The following is a 21,871-nucleotide window of genomic DNA, read 5'->3' on the forward strand; positions in this document are numbered from 1 at the left end:
GAGCCGAAGCTCTGAGTGAGATGGGAAGCCCCAGATGGCTGTGTAGAACCACGATGGACTCTAGCTCTCTTTTTGAAAGGTTTGCCACAGCTGCTGGTGATTGAAGCAGTGGGGCTTCTGCAGGGGCTCTTAGCTTAGAGTGGGCATCAGAGTCTGAATCATCTGGGAACCTTTCCCAGGCCAGCTACTGGGGCATCCAGGACTCCAGGGTCAGCTGGAGCACAGGTGTGACTTCTAAGACTCACTCAGTGCCAGCGCTGTTGTTCCCTAACCATTGGGTGACTGTCACAGCTTCAGATTCTTGAGACCCACTTTCTTTTTTTTTTTTTTTTTAATTTATTTAATTAATTTATTTTTGCTGCATTGGGTCTTTGTTGCTGCGCATGAGCTTTCTCTAGTTGCAGCAGGCAGGGGCTGCTCTTCGTTGCGGCACGTGTGCTTCTCATTGCCGTGGGTTCTCTTGTTGCAGAGCACGGGCTCTAGGCACGTGGGCTTCAGTAGTTGTGGCACGAGGGCTCAGTAGTTGTGGCTCGCGGGCTTAGTTGCTCCGCAGCATGCGGGATCTTCCCGGACCCAGGGCTCAAATCCGTGTCCCCGGCATTGGCAGGCGGATTCTTTACCACCGCGCCACCAGGGAAACCCACTTTATTTCTATTGAGTCAGTCTGCAGGTGGACTTAGAAGTCTGCATCATTAACAAGATTTTGGGCTGATTTTTGAGGCCAGTGGTCCCTGGACTATACTTTGGTCTAAAGACCATGGTTCCCAGCCCCAGACAACATCAGTCCTCTGGGTTGTTTTCTAAAAAATGCTCGGCCCCACCCCTAAAGATTCTGATTTAATTGGCCTGGGGTGGGGTTAGGTATTAGCACTGCTCCCCACGTGTTTCTAATGTGCTTCCAGGGCTAGAATCACTAGTCTGAGGGTTAATAAGCCTTATACTGGGTGTTTGATGGAGAGATTTGAATGGGTAACTGTGAGTAGGAGACTTCAGGCCCTCTGGGAAGCTAAGGCAGGGCCGGTCACGTTGCCAGGAATAACAGGAATCTTTCACAGTAATAAAAACTCTTCAGTTTATGTACTTTATCTCATTTGATTACCTCACCTCTCTGGGCCTTCATTTCCTTGCTTGTAGAGTTAGCAGCTTAAATTTAATCGTTTCCTAGAATCTCTTGGGCTCTTAATCTTTCTGGTGTTGGAAGAACCTCTAATCTAGAACAGTGTTCTAGTACAGTTTTCTAATCTCGGTCTTACAACACCCTAAGGTGTGTCATAATTGTGGCAAGGATTGTAGTGAATGTCTCAATACCAGTTGAAGGAAAATGTGTGCCATATACAGTAGCACCTTGGGAAGATGAGGATGTTGGGAAACTGAAATGATGTTGGGAAACTGAAATGTGAAGTCAGACCTCCTGGTTCAGAGTTCCTGAGTGGAAGGGCAGTCTGGTTGTTGGAGGCAAGCAGGAGCCTCAGCATTAGTCTTGGTTCTGGCGAGTTCCCTGTGAAGTGGCAATAGTGCTATATAAACTGTAAAGTTCCTATAAATCCACGTGTGTGTATGTGGTAGGGTGGCCTGAGAGAAGCAGCCAGCCTGGGTCAATGGAGCCTGATTCTCAGGTTTGCCAGCCCCTCTCTGCAGCCAAACTGTGTTATTGGGCACCAGAGATGGTCTGAATAACCCTAAAGAATCTAGTGTCTGCAGGAACTGAGGTTACCCTGGAATAAATAATCAGGCACACTCATTGGAGCACCTCAGAACTAACTTATTTTGGACATCAGATCTAAGACACTCCCTACCCCATCCCCTGGTTTCTGACTTTATCCTCATCTGGACAGCACAGTGTCTGCTTGTTAGTTTATGTTTTGAAATGTGAAGATCCAAATAAGAAAAGGAAAAAAAGTTTTCTGTATTTCCCTTCTATAGAATTGGAATAATGAGTTTCCTTCCATTCCCTTGTAAGTTTTTCCATTAATATTGTCTATATCTCTATTTAGAATCCAAACTAAATGCTGGTCTGTCAAAGTTAAGACAGAAATGAAGTCAAGCGAGGGAATGCAGAATTAGAGTGAGAGTGAGCGGAATTAGAAAAGAGACTTTTTATTCTGTCATTTGTGGGTACATGCACCTGATGGACTGTTAACTAGTTTCTCCACATGGGCCTATAAAATTGGAATCTTGGGAGATTGTGGCCAAGCATTAGTAGTTTCCAAAGTTCCCAAGGTGATTCTGATGTCCAGTTACAATTGAGGACCACTTAGATTTAAAAAGAAAAAAAAAAGGTCTGCCAGCTTTCCCCATGTCTTCTCTTATTCTCATCCCCTGCTTGGTGCTTGTCGCTTCCCTGCCTCTCCCCTACCTGTGACTTTCCCCCAGCCTACCTGCCCCCTGGTCCCCTTGCTCACTCCTTGATCCTCTGCTTCCTCAGCCCTCCTGAGCACTGGAGGATGAGCTGTGAGGAGGGGTAACCGACCTTCACTTGCCCTGTCTCTGTCCCCTGTGCATGCATCCAATCAGCCTGACGTTTAGGGATTCAGTGGTCTGCAGGGGCACTCTGAAAAATTATGAGGTAAAGCTTGCTGACCACTGAGGTTGGTGGCAGAATACTTAACAAACGTGTATTTGCTATGTTTAAGGCAGTGTTGTAAGAGCTTTACAAATATTAACTCATTTAACCCCTATAACCCCCATTTTACTTACGGGGAAACTGAGACACAGAGGTGAAGAAACCTGGCCAAGGTCACATGGCTAGTAAGTAGTAGAACTGGGCTTTGAACCCACATAGAGTCTGGGCTCTGAACCAGCACACTATGCTAGGCGAAAGGGAGAAGATCTGGGACTGGGGATAGTTCTATCTTTGACTACATTTGAGGCCCGCTTTGAATTAGGTTTGGAGATTCTTCTCGGGGTCTGACCTACACTTTATTATTATTATTATTAACTTACTTTAATTACATTTGCCTTCAGACCTATTAAAAAACATTTTATTTTTCTTCTTTCCTTAGGTGGTGTTTGGAAACTAGACCATGTGCCTATAGTTAGAAGTTATTCCTTTCTCCACAGCTCTACACTCCCAGCAATACTCACCACACCCTTGTTTTGAGAACCTCACTGAGGTATGATGTCTAGGCTGACCTGAGCTGGCCTTGAAGAGCTGAGAGTTTGGACACAAGTGATTTTTTCTTTTTTTGCAATGTTCCTTGGTAGTTATCATTATTTTAAAAAATTGTGGTAAAACATACATAAGAAAATTGACCATTTTAACCATATTTTAAGGGTATCCAAGAATTTTTTATTAGTGTTTTTGTTATTATTTTTATTGAAGTATAGTTGATTTACACCATTTTAACTATTTTCAAGTGTACTGTTCAGTGGCATTAAGGACATTCACATAACCATCACCACCGTCCATCTCTAGAACCTTTTCATCATCCCAAACTGAAACTCTTCACCCATTATATAGCAACCCCTTTTCCTTTCTCCCCTTTATCCCCTGGTAACCACTGTTCTACTTTTTGTCTCTATGAAATTGACTGCTCTAGGTACCTCATATAAGTGGAATCACACGATATTTGTCCTTTTGTATATGGCTTATTTCATTTAGCATAATGCCTTTAAGGTTCATCTATGTTTTAGCATGTATCAGAACTTCATTCCTTTTTAAAGGCTGAATAATATTCCCTTTTATATTTATGTCACATTTTGTTTATCCATTCATCCATTGATGAATACTTGGGTTGTTTTCACCTTTTGGATATTGTGAATAATGTTGCTATGAACATTGATGTACAAATACCTCTTTGAGACCCCTTTAAATTCTTTTGGGTATATACCTAGAAGTGGAAGTGTTATATCCACCATGTGTAATTTTTCTTAGGAACTGCCATGCTGTTTTCCATAGTGGCTATGGTACATTCCCACCAGCGATTCACAAGGATTCCGGTTTCTCCACCACATTCTCACCAGCACCTGCTATTTTCTGTTTTGTTTGATAATAGTCATCCTAATGGGTGTGATCTTGGTGGTTAGCTAGTTGCACCCATAGAGTCCACTATCCAAGAGTCTGGTTCCTAGTGTACTGAAATGTGCTTATGTAGAGAAAATAATATGATAAACTCCCATGTACTCCTCATGCAGTTCCAACAGTTATCATTTCATGGCCAATCTTGTCTCATTTATACATGCCCTCCCTGCTCTCTTCCTCCTGCCCTGTGTTATTTTGAGGCAGATCCCAGATATCACATCATTTTATCTGTGAACATTTCACAGATAATATCTTAAAAAGATAAGGACTTTTAATATTCCATTTTTTTCTGATGGTGGAAGGGCACATAGGGATGTCCTTTGAACACATTATTTTCTATCACTCCCTTGGATCACCAGGGACATATACAGTGGGCACACATGCAGACACCTGGATGTTGGGTCCATTGCCATGCTGGGTTGTTGGTGAAAAGCTGCCTTGGCTGGTGCCCTGCTTTCCTGCAGGAGGCTGGCTGCACTTGGGTCTGAGCAGCCATGGTGAAAGAGCCCACCCAGATCTCTTTTGAGAGGGGAAGGAGAGAAGAGAGAGGAAGAAGGGGATAAAGAAGAACATCTGTGAGGGAGAGAAGAGGGGGGAAGAGAGAAAAGGACGGAGGGGTGGAGAGGGGCATGGAGGAAGGAGTAGGGGGAGAGAGAGGAACGGGAAGGAGAAGAGTATACGTGTGTGTGTGTGTGTGTGTGGGTGTGGGTGTAGGTGTGGAGGTGTGAGAAAAAGAAAAGGGGAGTGAGAGTAGAGTACCTGGGAGAGGCATCCTTTACCAGGCCCTTGACTCACCAGCTCCTAAACTCCTTAGCGACCTAAGGGAACTGAAGAGACACCCCAATACTAATAGTGCATTTGCCCCCCACCCCAGCCTTTTAATTTCGGGATCTTTGGGACTGTGGTTTGCCTGTGGTAGATGAGATTGGTGGCACACCCAGAGCCACCAAACACAGGGGTACCAGAGCTGGGGAAGGAGTGATCTGCGGAATGGCCACTTTTTCTTTTCTGGGGCCCTTTTATTCAGGGAGTGGAGGCTTGGTTCCCAGCAGGTCTGAGGCTACTGGCTTCCTACCTAAATTTGGGGATCCCTACTACCAAGAGATGATGCTTTTACAAAGTTCAGTGGGGGGAAACTCCTCAAGGATGGCATGTGAACAAGAGGAGTCTTGTCTCTCTTTTTTCTGTCTCTGGGTCTTGTTCCCTTTTAACAAAGTGCAGTGTCCCTTAGTGCTGAGATCTGTTTCAAGTAGTGAAAGGAAAAGGGGGTACTGGTTACAAAGTATCAGTTTTTATCTCAGTTCTTAGCTCTGCTTCAACTTTGTTGCCTATACCTAGTTTCCACTTGTATCATCCCAGTCAGTTGTACAGTCTTATAATCCCAATTCCTTTCAGTTCTATCCTCTTTTCTTCCTTTTTATCTTTTCTAAAAATCTAACAGCTTTATTGAGATATAATTCACGTGCCATACAGTTTACCCATTTAAAGTGCGTAATTCAATAGTTTTTGGTATATTCCCAGAGTTGTATCCTCTTGTCTTAAGACTCAAGACCACCTTGTGTTCTCCTCTTCCCTGCGGTTCTCAGAGCTAGCCTTCCCCCTCCACTGGCGTCACACTGATCCAGTCCTCAAGACAGATGACCTTATTGTGGGGACAGTGGCCAGTAGGCACTTTCCACCAATAAAATATATTTAACTTAGTCCTGCAGGGGCCCAGCATTCATAGACAAGTGTGACTTCAGATAGACCCTTTCCCACTGGCAAGGCCCCATCACCACTCAAGGTCTCTGTATTTATAAAAATTTTTAAAAATCTAAATACAAACAATGTAGCAAATTTGCCAGCTGCTTGACTGGTAATAAACTTGCTTAGGAATCTGTGACTATCCTTGAACAATCTTCGTTCTGGACAGATGAGCCTGTCACATCATTCCCCCTTTCTAATGGTGGGTTACCGTCTAGTAAACATAGTGGAGCTTACACACAGAAAATAAATAAATGAGCATTTATATAATGTGTCAGATGCTATAAGGGCTGTGAAGAAAAACGAAGCAGACTAAAGGGACAGAGATTGATGGTGAGGGTGGGGATTGGTATCTTATACACAGTGGTCATAGAAGGCTCCTGACAAAGTGGTGTTTGAATAAAGACCTGAAGGAAGTGAGGAGTGGGCCCACAGAGATCTGAGGGGAAGAACATTCCAAGCAGAGGGGATAGTAAATGCAGAGGCTCTGAGCAGGAGTATGTCCTGCTTGGTTGAGGAGCAGTAAGGAGTCTGGAGCAGACTGGCAACAGAGAGAGGTATAGGAGAGAGAGGGCAGTTAGATCATCCTGGCCAGGTAGGCTGGGATGAAGACTGGATTTTACTCTGCGTGAGGTGGGACGGTGTTGAAGGGTTTTAAGTATAGGAGGAACATGATCTGGTGGATGTTTTAAAAGCAGCACTCTGGCTGCTGTGTTGCGAGTGAGTAGTAGAGGAAAAGAGGAGAGGCACGGAGACCAGTCATCAGGCTTTTGTGGGAATCCAGGAGAGAAAAGAAGATGGTTGGAGGTGGTGAGAAATGGTTGGATTTGGATACATTTTGAAGGTAGAGTTGACGGGATTTGCTTATGGATTGGATGAAGGGTATGAGGGAAAGAGAGGACTCAAAGATGCCAAGGTTTGGCCCAAGCAACTGGAAGGACTGAGGTGTCATTTACTGAAATGAGAAGGAATGTAGGAGGAACTCCAAGAGTTAGATTTTGGACATATTAGATTTGAGATGCCTATCCAAGTAGAAATCCAAGTCTAGAATCGAGGGATACCAATTAATTAATGATTCAGTGAGTGCCTGTCGAGGGGCTTATGAAATAGAAGAAGAGAGAACATTTTACTGGTAAACTACATTAAAGGTAGTTTAAAGGTACTACATTAAAGGTAGAAAATTATGAGGAGAAATAAGTCAAACAAAAGGGAGCACAAGGGAGGATGAGATGACTTCTGACAAGGGCAGTCAGAGAAAGTCCCTCTCCCTTCCTTGCCTGTAGGAAGCCTGTGTCCCCTTGATGAGCCTTTGGTGGCACTCACAGGTATGTGGTTGCGAGGTGTTTTCAGTGGGTTGTGGAGGGGAGGGCACTCAAAAACAGGGTCTGGGCCTTCCCTTTGTGTCCTCAGTGCCTGGCATAAGTCTTGGCATTTGGTAATTATTTGATGGAAGAACTTGCCCTTTCTGAGCCTCAGTTCTTCATGTATAAAATGAAGAGGTTGGACTAGACCAGTGCCCTGGAGTCAACTGGGAAGCTTTTTAAAAAAAATGCAGGGATCCATCCCAGGCCTACTGAATCAGAATTTCCACAGTGGAGCCTGGGATTCTGTGTTTTAAAGTCACTCCCCATGTTATTCTTTTGCAGTCAGTCCAGCAGCAGTCTGCAGACGGGCATTTGGAAGCCACTGGACCAGGTCATTTCTGAGGTCCACTTCAGCTCTAACGTCCTGTGAGTCTTGTTAGAATGCTTGCAATGCAATTCTGTTCTTGGGAAATGGAATTTTTGGTTGGGGTGGAAGGGCTTAGACGGGGAGAAGAGAAAGCTGCCTCTGGGTGACGGACATCTTGGGCAGGGCAGGCAGGGACAGGTGTATCAGCCAGGGTTTGGAGAGGCTTCAAGGAAAGGTTCTGGGGGTGGGTGGGAGCAGTGACAGCCCCCGTAACATTGGGAACCAGCTGTGTTAGGCCCTGGACATAGAGGTAAAGGATATGACCCCAATTTTCGGGAGACTCACAGACTGATGAGAAAACTCAGGATCCCAGCCTACTGTGGGAAGCGCTGCCATAGAGGAAGGGAGGAAGGGAAGGGCAGAGGACTGAGAGAAGGCATCCAGGAGGAGGGGCCCTGGAACAGGAGCTTGGGGATGAGGAGGAGTTCTCGGGCAGATTTATGTTTGGGGCCACTCAGGAGGAACAGCTCAAGCTCTGACACCAGTGACTGAAACGTACCCTGGGAAGTGGCTGGAGAGGTGGACACAGACCAGATGGGAATGGCTTCTGCACGCTGGAAGAAGAGTTTACTTACTGAAGGTGATGGGGATTTTGAACTGGGACGTCTCTGTGATCAGATAAGTGTTTTACAACAACCATTCTGCCAAAATATGCATTGGCAGGACTAAGACCAGATAGAGGAAAAGACAAGTGAAATGCTTTGTTGTTTTGCCTGGGTCTGTTGGGGCACCTGTTTTCTTGTATACTGCTGAGAATCTCTTTGGGCTGTTCTTTGCTAATGATTAGAATGCCAGGTGCCTCATGAAATGAAGCATTGGCCACTGATTGACTCAGAACGTCTGTGACTTGGGATCACTTAGACCTATAAGAAGGCATCAGATGTGTATTCAGGAGGGCAGTAGTATATATGTGGTAGAGAATCTGCTTGCCTACTTTAGGACTTAAGTTTTGTGTAGAAATCCAATAGTTCTAGATTAATTTGCCCAGCTGTTGTGGCCTAGCCTGTTCAAGGTCTCAGAGACCCTTCAAGTTAGTTTAATTTTACATATTAAATCAAGGCCTGCCTAAGATCCTTACATAGGTAATTGGTGACAGCATAGGGGTGAAAGCTAGTTCTCTGTGGTTCACAATTTCTTATTCTTTTAGCTCTACTATTCCCAGTCTGGGGCTTCATTCTGGGTCCAGGAACATGGAACTCTTTTTTTCTGTTTCCTTTGATCCAGCTAAAGTTTCACTGAGCTCCCTTCTCTACCACCCATAGAAGCAGTATCTCTTTCTGATCAATGTTCCAGCCAGAGTCCAGATTGAAGTTCCTGCAAGTCATGGGAGTAGCAGCTTTCTCTTGTGCTTGCTTGCTCATTCTCTCTTTCCCCTTGCCCAGTTTCCATTCCTGGTACAGAAGTTCTCCCACCTGGGAACCAACTCAAGTACTTCTTAGGATCTGCTAAATAATCTCTCTCTCTCTCTCTCTCTCTCTCTCTCTGTGTGTGTGTTTCATACAGTTTGAGTTATTTTTTGCTTTATTATCCCCTGGGATGTTCCTTCTGAAATAGAAAGCTGGGGGAAATTTTATTTATCCATTTTTATTTATTTATTTATTTTTATAAATTTATTTTATTTTTGGCTGCATTAAGTCTTTGTTGCTGCACTCAGGCTTTTCTCTGGTTGTGGCGAGTGGGGGCTACTCTTCGTTGTGGTGCACAGGCTTCTCATGGCGGTGGCTTCTCTTGTTGTGGAGCACAGGCCCTAGGTGTGCAGGCTTCAGTAGTTGTGGTACCTGGGCTCAGCAGTTGTGGCTCGCGGGCTCTAGAGCGCGGGCTCAGTAGTTGTGGCATGTGGGCTTAGTTGCTCTGCGGCATGTGGGATCTTCCTGGACCAGGGCTCGAACCCACGTCCCCTGCATTGGCAGGCAGATTCTTAACCACTGCGCCACCAGGGAAGCCCCTGTTCATCCATTTTTTTTTTTTTTTTTTTCCTTGCGGTATGCGGGCCTCTCACTGTTGTGGCCTCCCCCGTTGCGGAGCACAGGCTCCGGACGCGCAGGCCCAGCGGCCATGGCTCACGGGCCCAGCCGCTCCGCGGCATATGGGATCCTCCCAGACCGGGGCACGAACCCGTATCCCCTGCATCGGCAGGCGGACTCTCAACCACTTGCGCCACCAGGGAGGCCCATGTTCATCCATTTTTAAACTCTTAACTGTTATAACAATAATTGAACACAGTTTATGTCAATATCTACGCCATATGCAGTCATGTGGGGCAGTAGGGTAAAGAGTTCACCTACAGGTTGTAAAACATACATACTGATCCTTCCTTCTAGTCCTCATCCAACAAGATGGCAAATAAAAGGAAACAATTTCGTTGTCTCACAGCCCAGTGTTCCCTAAATCATGTGGTCTTTCATTTTCATCATATAAATCTGTGATGTTATTTGTTTTCTTGTTTCATTAGACAGAATATACTGAATAGAGATCAGACTTTTCTTAAATTTGGAGTGTCTCTGCCCCCTTGATGTCCTGTTATTGCTGAACTTAATATTAAGAAAAACAGGTGGGGCTTCCCTGGTGGCGCAGTTGTTGAGAGTCTGCCTGCCGATGCAGGGGACACGGGTTCGTGCCCCGGTCCGGGAAGGTCCCACGTGCCACGGAGCGGCTGGGCCCGTGAGCCATGGCCACTGAGCCTGCGCGTCCGGAGCCTGTGCTCCGCAACGGGAGAGGCCACAGCAGTGAGAGGCCCGCGTACCGCAAAAAAAAAAAAAAAAAAAAAAAGAAAAACAGGTGACCAAGTTTAACGTTATTTGAAATTCAAAGGCTTCAATGCTGAGGGAAAGAAAGCTCATGGATTTAGTGACAATTCCTTGTTTTTAGTTTCTCAGAGCCTTTTAAAAAAAATTCTGGATTTGAATAAGTGTGGATGTTACTACATTTATATATTTTACCTTTAACAATATCAGTATATTTTCTGACTAATGGATTAAGTTGTTGTTGTTGGTTTTGGTCTATATCTTTTATTTACTTCAAACTTCAAAAATGCTGCCCTCTGCTCTCTAGTGTTTGAGGTTTGATGAACAAACCTATACTTCAATTATGTTTCCCCTTTCCCCTAAATCTTCATCTCTCTAGAATAAAATAGAGTTCTGATTTTTAGGCTGTCATTAGAAAGCTCCTCCATCTGCTCAGTCTCATTTCTCAGGACCTTTTCCAACTCCGGTACATCTTTCTCTCTTTTTTTTTTTTTTTTTTTAAGAAGATGTTGGAGGTAGGAGTTTATTAATTTATTTATTTTTGCTGTGTTGGGTCTTCGTTTCTGTGCGAGGGCTTTCTCTAGTTGTGGCAAGCGGGGGCCACTCTTCATCGTGGTGTATGGACCTCTTACTATCACGGCCTCTCTTGTTGTGGAGCACAGGCTCCAGACGCGCAGGCTCAGTAGTTGTGGCTCACGGGCCTAGTTGCTCCGCGGCATGTGAGATCCTCCCAGACCAGGGCTCGAACCCGTGTCCCCTGCATTAGCAGACAGGTTCTCAACCACTGCGCCACCAGGGAAGCCCTGGTACATCTTTCTTAAAGTGTGGGGAGCCAAAACTGCTCAGCACATCTCTCTGTGGACCCTGAGTGGTCGTGAATAAAGGCAGGATCGCAAGTTTTATTTTGTTTCCAGTGTCCTTTCTGATAATGCCCAGTGTTTTCTGGGCCTTTTGTGATGCAACATGCAACATGGTGTCTTAAGGGAACAGTCTAAGCTGATGCTTCTTTATTGAACAGTTTAGCTTAGAACCCATTATTCTAATCATAACCATATACATTCTAGTATAATTGGAATTGCTTTTCCCTAAACGTTCCTTCACATTTGCTTTCACTAATGCTCCTTTGCCATAATTTCGCCTATTCATACGGCCTCCTTAGAACTTGTCTTTTAATTTCGCATTTTCATTTCTGGAACAGCTTTTAGGCCATTTGCAGTCTTGAAGGTTTCATTTTATTGCTTCAACAAATATTTATTGACTGCCTAATGGAGAATGCAGTGGTGAACGAGACAGATAAGTCTCTTCCCTCATGAATCTTACAGCCTAATGTTTTTCTGCTAGATTATTGGTTCCCAAAGCATTGAGACCTCCTTTTCAAATTAATTTTTTCATGGACTCTCATTCAGTAGTGTTGTTTTTAATGGCTGGTCATTGGGAACACATTTGTGGATATAAAGTTGGGTCCCCAGTGGGTTGGGCACTATCATTCTAGGCAATTTATGAAAGCATCGAGCTCCAGTCCAGAACTGGTCAATGGGTTAAAAAACACCGTCGTTCATGGTTTCCCATAAATGACAATCACATAAAGACAAACATACAAGCAACATGGAATTCAGTTTGTTGTTTTTTGGTGGAATTTTGGCATTCGAAATTCTGCCTACTAGTTCTGCCGTAATCATATTGTTTTTCTCCCCTGAAAGAATTTGAATAGGTTAATTAGGCCTGATGAGGCCCTTTTAAAATTAAGGTGTTCTCCCCTCCCTCTCACCTAGTTGATATGTTTACTTAACTGCTTGGCAAAATTTCCTGGGCAGCTAGTAGACCCTGTAATAAATACTGGGTATTTATATTCACTTTAACTTTTTTTTTAGTTTCCAGATCTTCCCTGAATAGAAACTTACCCTGAGAGGATACAGCATCAGTCTGCCAGTTCACCCCCAAGGGGGTTGTATGTATCATAGCATGGTTCCACCTTCTCACCTTTGAGTGAAATTTGCTCTTGGCCTAGGGCTCACAGGACCGAGGAGCCTGCCTTGCCTGTTGACTAGGCCATTCTAGATCACTGGGTGAGCTCACCGTGCGTGGATATAGCTTGTTCAGATGCTTCAGGGGAAACCCTGCTGAGTGCTCTGCAGGGTGAGCCATGGTTCCTAGGCTGGTATTTGTGGACATGGGGCAGGGGCCATCACCTCTGGGTCCTGAGGACTGCCCCCAGGCAAGGTAGGCAGGCAGCCGTCTGTGGTACGCTCTTTCCAACTTTGGCTGCTTGCAACAGGTTGCAGACACTCGTGTATGCTGAAGCTTTTTATTTTGACTACACCTTTAATTTTAATTAAGTTACTTCATGGATTTTCTAGCTGGCAGTCCCTTGCTGAGTCATGCCAGATGTGCTTAAAGAGTTTTATAGTTATGATTTTTAGAGTCCTCTGTAAGAAGCTCCTCAAATTTTTTTTAATATAAATTTATTTATTTTATTTTATTTATTTATCTTTGACTGTGTTGGGTCTTCGTTGCTGCATGCGGGCTTTCTCTAGTTGCGCGAGTGGGTGCTACTCTTCATTGCAGTGCGTGGGCTTCTCATTGCAGTGGCTTCTCTTGTTGTGGAGCTCAGGCGCTAGGCACGTGGGCTGTAGAGCACAGGCTTGGTAGTTGTGGCGCATGGGCTTAGGTGCTCCGCGGCATGTCGGATCTTCCCGGACCAGGGCTTGAACCCGTGTCCCCTGCATTGGCAGGTGGGTTCTTAACCGCTGTGCCACCAGGGAAGCCCCAAGTGCCTCAAATTTTTTTGGCCTGCCTAATTTCTTCTTTCCATAGGTTAAAAATATAATTTAATAAAATTACTTAAGCAATAAAATTTGAAATAAATCATTTGAATAAATAATTTGAAAATGTAGATAAAAAGGAAAGAAAATAATTTCATTATCTGTTGAGATATTTTTGACATTTTAGAGTATTCCTCTAGGCTTTTTCTTAAGAACTATGTATAGTAAAAAATTTTTTTTGTTTTAAATAGAGATTGTACTGTGTGTACACTTCAGTATCTTTTTTCCTCATTTTAGGAGCATTTCTCATAGTCTTAAATATTGATCTATAATGATGCCTAGTATTTAATTGTGTAAATAGACCATAATTTATTGAACCAACTTCCTATTGTTGGGACTTTAGGTTGTGTCTCATTTTTTGTTATAAATAATTCTGTAATGATTATTTTTGTCACATGCATCTCTATTTCCTTAAGATAAATATCTGGAAGTGGAATTATTATTATTATTATTATTTTTTTTTTTTTTTTTTTTTTCGGTATGCGGGCCCCTCACTGTTGTGGCCTCCCCCGCTGCGGAGCACAGGCTCCGGACGCGCAGGCTCCGGACGCGCAGGCTCAGCGGCCATGGCTCACGGACCCAGCCGCTCCGCGGCATATGGGATCCTCCCAGACCGGGGCACGAACCCGTATCCCCTGCATCGGCAGGCGGACTCTCAACCACTTGCGCCACCAGGGAGGCCCTGGAAGTGGAATTATTGAGCCTTATGTATGTACTGCTAAATTGCTCTTTAGGCAGGTTGTATCAATTTCTATTACTTTCAAAATGCTTATTTTGCCACATCTCTGCCAACACTGGGGATTATTAGTTTTTGAAAACTTTGGTCAGTTTAATAAGCCAAAAATGTTTCTCATTATTTTAATTTGTGTTTCTCTAATTTTTTGTGAGGTTGCAACTTTTGTTATGTATGTATGAATTGTCCATTTGTGGTTGTTCTTTTTTTAAGTGCCCGCTCATCACTTTTGCTTATTTTTCTAATATGTTGATTATCTTTTACTAACTACTTTTTAAGGGCCTTTTACATATTAATAAAGATATTAATGATAGTAATTATTATATGTTGCAAATATTCCTTTTGGTTGTTTGCTTTTTAACTATGTGTTGGCAGGTTTTTGATGAATAGAACTTTTTATTGGTAGTCTTTTTCTTTGCAGTTTCTCCTTTGCTTTTTTCTTCTACTTTTTTTTTTTTTTTTTGGCTGCGTTGGGTTTTCTTTGCTGTGCACTGGCTTTCTCTAGTTGCAGTGAGCAGGGGCTACTCTTTGGTGCGTGGGCTTCTCACTGCGGTGGCTTCTATTATTGCTGAGCATGGGCTCTAGGTGCACAGGCTTCAGTAGTTGTGGCACAAGGGCTTAGTTGCTCCGCGGCATGTGGGATTTTCCCGGACCAGGGATCGAACCTGTGTCCCCTGCATTGGCAGGCGGATTCTTTTTTTTTCTTTTTAACATCTTTATTGGAGTATAATTACTTTACATTGTTGTGTTAGTTTCTGCTGTATAACAAAGTGAGTCAGCTATACGTATACATATATCCCCATATCCCCTCCCTCTTGCATCTCCCTCCCACCCTCCCTATCCCACCCCTCTAGGTGGTCACAAAGCACCGAGCTGGTCTCCCTGTGCTATGTGGTTGCTTCCTGCTAGCTATCTATTTGACATTTGGTAGTGTATATATGTCAATGCCACTCTCTCACTTCGTTGGCAGGCGGATTCTTAATCACTGCGCCACCAAGGAAGTCCCTCTCCTTTGCTTTTATAACAGGGTACATTTTGATTAATTTTTACTTTCTACTTATAAACAATGTGATACTTACTTTAGAGCAGAGTTTAAAGAAATACAGACACTTGGGCACACTGTGAGTTTTTTTTTTTTTTTTTTAATATTTATTTATTTATTTATTTGGCTGCACCGGGTCTTAGTTGCAGCGTGCAGGATCTAGTTCCCTGATCAGGGATCGAACCTGGGCCCCCTGCATTGGGAGCGCAGAGTCTTAACCACTGGACCACCAGGAAAGTCCCCCACTGTAAGTCTTTTAACAGTTATCGATTGCTGCTGATTTTGGTTGTCCTACTAGGGCTAAATAGAAAACAGGATTTGATCTTTGGCTTTTAAAAGTATCAACCTTGGTATTTAAAATTCAAAGGTTATAAAAGTTTTTCCTGCTGCTGATGTTGAGCTGCCACACCATTTATTGGCTCTGATTTTCCTAGCAAAAGATACTTTTTGCTCTGACCTCTGACCATTCTCGGCCAATCCCTGAGATTTCTCTGTGTGGAGAACATCATTACTTTCATGTTGTATCTCTCTGCTTCAAGCCCCTGTGTCTTGGAGTTAAACAACAGTAGGCTTCTCGATAATCCTTGCACACACTGCCAACTACTACCCCTCCTCCCCCACAGGCTTTTCCCAGCACCTTAAGAAGACCAATCTATTCCATCCTTCTCCCTCAATCTATTTTTCCTAGACTGAAGGGGGGTGGGGGGGGAGTTGGAGATAAGTTTATAAAGCAAATACCACATAGGTGTTTCCTTATAGTTGGGATCAGCCTGCATAGTGGTTCACTTGGTATTGGGATGCTGATTGCTTCCACTGATATCCAGTATATTCCCCTCGCTTATGGGCTCCAACAGTTCTATTCCACCAGACAATCATTTGTTGTCCAGAAACTTTACATCTCGTTTCAGCAAGATATTCTGCCAACTCATATTTAGTTAACAGGTATTTCACTTTATTAGTATCTACCATAATTAGATATCTTCCCAATGGGGCGGTCTGTTTCATTTTCCGTGAGAACTCTTAAGAAGGCAGATGTGGTTTTTTGGGGCTTGGTGGGGTGGGACACGAAACCAAACCTGCAAGCCTGTTGATCCCATGGGATGGCAATAGATATATCTCTGCCAGCTGTTCCCCTGTGGTTCTAATTTTTGTTTCTTTTTTCTTTATTTTCCCTTTTTAAAATTATAAAGGCAGTCTACCAGCACACACACACAAAAGTTGTAAAAAAATCACACACCAGTAATCCCACCACCCTGCATAAATTACTTTTCTCTTTTAATCTTGGCTCAAATGCATACTTAGTTTTACATTGTCATAGTTTGACAACATTTTTGTATGTGTTTTTTATTTTAATCTTGACGCTGTAAGTAATTTTTCATGTTGCTACATAGATTTCATAATTGGGATTTTTAATAACTACATAATAGTCTATCAGTTACTTAACCATTCCCTGTCCTTGGACATTTAGATTCTTTGTGTGTATGTGGGTGTCTCCTTTTTGTGTTGTTTTAATAATGCTATACACTTTTGCATATAGCTTTTGGGAATTTTTGTTCTTAGGATAAATTTCTGGCAGTGGGGTTCCCGGACCCAAGGATTTGCCCCTCATCTGGTTCTGTGCAGCTACTGTACTGCTTTCTAAAAGAGTTATGTCAATTTGCATCCACAAAGGCTTTCACTACAAACATGGTGTAGGAAATACTTAAGCAAATAAGGCTCTGGGATGCTGAAGCAGATGCAGGATTTATGGGCTGAACAAGGGAGATAGTGGGGTTTTTTCTTCCTCTTTCCAGCAGGTTTGAGCCAGGCAGCTTCATGTCTTATCTAAGTGTGAGTATTTTAGTAACTTCCTAAGGGAAGGCCTCTTTCATAGGGCCTTGGGTTTCCTCCTTTGCAGTAGTTTTTGTAGCTCTGCTTCTACAGATCATGAAGGGAACGGGCGGATTTTCTTTCCTTTGTGTATTAAGTTAAAATAAAATTTAGGGCTTCTCTAAAACTATTCCCTGGCCAGTTTGGTAACTGTGTGCTTCTTTGAGAGTCACCCTGTCCCTCAGGTTTAGTGATCCATTCACCAACCAATAATAGATTTGGGGTGAAAATTAAGGAATCAAGCAGACACTGACTAGAGAAAAAAACACCTAGGGGATGACATAATCTGCTAGAGTTTGTTTAATCCTGGCAGTGATAAATCATTTTGGATTTGCTTGGATTCATGCAGCAAAAAACCAAGTTATACAAAGTTAATGATTAATTACTAAGAGTAAATTAGGAGAAGTTATAGCCAAGTCTCATATGAATCAGAAGTTTTCTAAAGAACGGAGGTACTGAGCCATGCTTTTTTTTTTTTTTTTTAAAGGGCTGAGTGATTGTTTTTTTGCTAATGCTTATGAACATGGAGTGATGATATTCCCTGAGAAATTGAGGGAGTGTGGTGTGAGTGTACCCTCTTTTTGGCTCTGCAACCAACCAGGAATTTCCAGGTATTAATGTTTAGAGCCTGCCAGGCAGGCTTGTCACTACATGCTAACTTTTCTTTCCACTCCTCCCCAATGTCCCCAGCATTTTGGAAACCTGTTGGGGTAAAACTCAGGTGTGTGACTTCCCATAGCGTGGGGATTTGTGCATGTGCGTGCTGGCTGCATGTGTGTTAGCGAGATGGGTTTGTGAAGAAGATGATGCTGGACAGAGCCCAGTGGGATCCTGGTGATCACTGATTCTGTTCTCTGTTTCTGTTACAGCCCTTGCCAGCATCCAGCCATGGGGGATATGAAAACTCCAGATTTTGATGACCTTCTGGCTGCCTTTGACATCCCAGACCCCACCAGCCTTGATGCCAAGGAGGCCATCCAGACCCCCAGTGAGGAGAATGAGAGTCCCCTCAAACCTCCAGGCATGTGTATGGATGAGAATGTGTCCTTGTCTCACTCAGGATCAGCCTCAGATGTGCCAGCCGTGAGTGTCATCGTCAAGAACACCAGCCGCCAGGAGTCATTTGAAGCGGAGAAAGACCACGTCGCTCCCAGCCTCCTACACAATGGATTCCGGGGCTCGGACCTGCCTCCAGATCCCCACAACCTAGGCCACAACTGTGGGAAGTTTGATTCCACTTTCATGAATGGAGATAGTACCAGGAGTTTCCCCGGCAAGCTAGAACCTTCCAAGTCAGAGCCCTTACCAACTTTTAACCAGTTCAGTCCAATCTCCAGCCCCGAACCCGAGGATGCCATCAAAGATAATGGGTTTGGGATAAAGCCCAAGCACTCTGACAGTTATTTCCCACCCCCTCCTGGGTGTGAGTCTGTGGGGGGCCCGGTCCTGGAGGCTCTGACTAAGTTTCCAGTCCCAGAGCTGCATATGTTTGATCACTTTTGTAAGAAAGAGCCCAAGCCAGAACCCCTGCCCCTGGGGAGTCAGCAGGAGCACGAGCAAGGTGGGCAGAAGGCAGTGGAACCTCACAAGGAGCTGGATACCAGTCGATTCTTTGGGGAAGCTTTGGAGTTCAACAGCCACCCCGGCCACAGTATCGGAGAGCCCAAGGGGCTTGCCTCGGAGCTAGGTACCTGCTCGTCAGTGCCCCCTAGGCAGCGTCTTAAGCCAGCTCATTCCAAGCTGTCCTCTTGTGTTGCAGCCTTGGTGGCCCTGCAGGCTAAACGAGTGGCCAGTGTCACCAAGGAGGATCAGCCTACCCACACAAAGGATCCCTCAGGGCCCACAAAAGAGGGCTCCAAAGGCAGCCCCAAAATGCCCAAGTCACCAAAGAGTCCCCGGAGCCCTCTGGAGGCCACTAGAAAAAGTATCAAGCCATCAGACAGCCCTCGGAGCATCTGCAGTGACAGCAGCAGCAGAGGCTCCCCTTCTGTGGCTGCCAGCTCCCCACCAGCAATTCCCAAAGTCAGAATCAAAACCATTAAGACATCATCAGGGGAAATCAAACGGACTGTCACAAGGATCCTGCCAGACCCTGACGATCCCAGTAAGTCCCCTGCTGGGTCACCTCTAGGAAGTGCCATTGCTGAGGCCCCGAGCGAGGTGCCAGAGGATGAGGTCACTGCCCTGTCTGGGGCGGAGCACTTTCTTGAGGTGGGCACAAATTCAGGGAGCCCCCAGGGTGACAGGAAGGGGGATGAGAGCATGACAAAAGCCAGTGAATCTTCAACTTCCTGCTGCGGCTCTGGGTCCCGGGGCCCAAAGGGGGCTGCCTCGGGCTCACAGATGGGCAAGAAGCAGCAGCAGAGCACAGCACTGCAGGCATCCACCCTGGCCCCTGCCAACCTCCTGCCCAAAGCCGTGCACCTGGCCAACCTGAATCTGGTCCCTCACAGTGTGGCCGCGTCCGTGACGGCCAAGTCCTCAGCACAGAGGCGGAGCCAGCCACAGCTCACGCAGATGTCGGTGCCCCTGGTCCACCAGGTGAAAAAGGCCGCCCCACTGGTTGTGGAGGTCTTCAACAAGGTCCTCCACAGCTCCAACCCCGTGCCCCTCTACGCGCCAAATCTTAGCCCACCTGCGGACAGCAGGATCCACGTGCCGGCCAGTGGGTACTGCTGCCTGGAGTGTGGGGATGCGTTTGCCTTAGAGAAGAGCCTGAGCCAGCACTACGGCCGGCGGAGTGTCCACATCGAGGTGCTGTGCACACTGTGCTCCCAGACGCTGCTCTTCTTCAACAAGTGCAGCCTGCTCCGGCACGCCCGTGACCACAAGAGCAAGGGGCTCGTCATGCAGTGCTCTCAGCTGCTAGTGAAGCCCATCTCTGCGGACCAAATGTTCGTGTCGGCCCCCGCGAACTCCATGGCACCAGCAACCCCGGCTCCCCCCTCCTCCCCCAAACATGGCCTCACTTCAAGCAGTGCCAGCCCCCCACTTCCAGCTTTGCCGCTCTACCCAGACCCTGTGAGGCTCATCCGGCACAGTATCAAGTGTCTCGAATGTCACAAGCAGATGCGAGACTACATGGCTATGGCCGCACATTTCCAGAGGATGACGGAGGAAACCGAGGGGCTGGTAAGCAGACCCTCTCTGTGATAGTTGTCAGGCCCCTGGTTCGCACTGTTCCATGACTGGGCATGGAGAGAGAAGCTCATTGATGTGGGGCAGTGTGGCATCTTAAGAGTCCTAGAAGAGGAATCTGGCTTGCTGGTTAGCAACCCACCTGGATATTTAGTGCTTGGTGTTTATTGGGAAAAGCATCCTGCCCACAACTGAGGGGAGACCCTGAAGATTTAACGAGTGTATTTATGGACACTCCGCTCCCACTCCAGTGGGCTCTCAGGGTCCATTGTTGGGCCGGGGCTAGGGCTCTGCTGGATGGTCCCCTGGTCTCTGGCAGCTGTCAGCACAGTCCTTGCACGTGCCCAAAGAACTTGGGGGCAGAGGTAGGTGCATCACTGCCCTGCGCGTCAGTCTGTACTTCTGAGAACCTTGTCTTTACCAAGTTGTTGTGCCCCACGGTGGACATAGCTGTTTTTGCAGAATCCCTTTGGGGAAGCTGTCGTAGGGCCAATAGCAGGGTTGATGTGGAAGGAGAGTAGACTGACATGTGGGCCCCGAGTCAAAGGCTTTGGGGCCTCTTCCCTTCATCTCTGTTCTCACTACTAAGAAAGCAGCTGCCCTTATCTCTTGTTCCGATTCTTGGTTATGCTTGATGAGAACTTGAGAGAGAGAGAGAGAGAGAGAGAGAGAGAGAGAGAGAGAGAGAGAGAGTGTGTGTGTGTGTGAGAGAGAGAGAGAGAAGAGAGAGAGAGAGAGAGAGAGAGACTTCAGGCATGTCCATGCTGAAAACACCCTTTGGCACCTTGTGTGTCGGTGGTTGTCTGTATTAGCAAGGTACTCTGAAGAAGCAGGCCTCCAGAAGGCTCTTCTCTTCCCTCTCCAAGTGGCTCCCTTAACAACTTAGCCAAGCCCAGCCCCTCACCAAGCCTCCCTAAGCCAGGGCCACAGAGGCCTGGAAGGAAAGCAGACCAGCTCTTTTTACTTCAGTTCACAGTGACCCACGCACCTGTTGGTGTCTTGATGAGCTCTGCCCTTGTTTATCGAGTGTCCCACGTGTGCACAGAGGCTCTGTGTCAAGAGCAGGGTTGCCCGTAGGAGGAAGTCGCACCATTCTTCCAGGAGCTCACGATGGCTCAGCAAGGGCAGGGCTCCCCACCTGAACTGCTAGAGTGTGTGGCAGGCTAAGGGCTGAAAACAGGCTTGTAACATAGTTGCATAGAGTTCCTCAGAGGGACTAATTCCTTGTGGTTCCAGGCATAGGGAGGGTGCCACGTGGACATGACATTTGAACTGGACCTGCAAGGATGAGTTTGGAGGAGGGGGAGGGGCAAGGGGTGTTCCAGGTATAGGGCAAAGGTATGGGAAAGTGCAAAGTGGTTTGAGGAACAGGGAGTTGTTGGGAGTGAGACCAGCCTTGGGAGTGCTGGGCTAGAGACAGGAGGTGGAATTCAGTAGGCAGCCCCTGAAAGGGGCCAGCAAGGTGCCATAAGTCCCTGTTGCCTCTCATCTTCACCTTCTCTGTTTCAGTTTGCATTTTCTTTCCAATGAGTCAGGTGGAGTGTGGGTCCCCCAGGCCCTTTCCTCTGGGGCTTCAGGTATTCCCGCTGTACCAGCATGGTTGACTTGGACAGGATCACCTCTTCTGGGTCATCTGATCAGAACCTTTGCCAGTGAAGGTCTGATACCTGTGCCTGTGGTTTTTTCCCCCCACACTTTTCTTCACTCGCCTTTTAACATCTGAGCAGGCTAAGGTCTGGGTGTAGGATCCCAGGCTGGCACGCTTCTCATCCTGCATCTTCTCTGTCATTCTCCTTCAGTGGGAGCTGGACAAGAGGGCCCCCCAGAGGGAAAGGGAGGGATTGCTGTCAGGCTTCTCTCAGTCCAGCTCTATTCTCTCACAAAATTTCCTGCCAATAAATGTGGCCTCAGAGTCTCAGGGAAGGGGGAAGGCTTGAGTCCTGGGATCAAAATCTAACCTTGATGGCTGTTGGCTTTGGGTTTCCCAAGATGGTACCCAAGCTTTAGGCCATATGAGGGGCAGGCAGT

The 21,871-nt window shown here is 45.9% G+C and overlaps 1 protein-coding gene across 10 annotated transcripts in view; it reads left to right on the forward strand.

Annotated features, from left to right (window-relative positions):
- ZNF592 (zinc finger protein 592) overlaps positions 1–21,871 on the forward strand; it is a 61,236-nt gene that overhangs the window by 11,083 nt on the left and 28,282 nt on the right. For 2 of the 10 annotated variants that reach the window (XM_060097449.1, XM_060097459.1), the window contains exons 2-6: positions 3,003–3,113; positions 7,411–7,494; positions 7,954–8,075; positions 17,193–17,316; positions 17,575–19,837. In XM_060097449.1, coding sequence (XP_059953432.1) covers positions 8,030–8,075; positions 17,193–17,316; positions 17,575–19,837 — 2,433 coding nt within the window. In that variant the 5' untranslated portion in view covers positions 3,003–3,113; positions 7,411–7,494; positions 7,954–8,029. Of the gene's footprint in view, positions 1–3,002; positions 3,114–7,410; positions 7,495–7,953; positions 8,076–12,283; positions 12,306–14,993; positions 15,084–17,192; positions 17,317–17,574; positions 19,838–21,871 lie in introns of those variants that run through there. The other 8 variants (XM_060097453.1, XM_060097450.1, XM_060097451.1 and 5 more) reach the window with 8 other exon arrangements.

Source organism: Mesoplodon densirostris, chromosome 4 (assembly GCF_025265405.1).
Source record: "Mesoplodon densirostris isolate mMesDen1 chromosome 4, mMesDen1 primary haplotype, whole genome shotgun sequence".
Taxonomy (NCBI): Eukaryota; Metazoa; Chordata; class Mammalia; order Artiodactyla; family Ziphiidae; genus Mesoplodon; species Mesoplodon densirostris.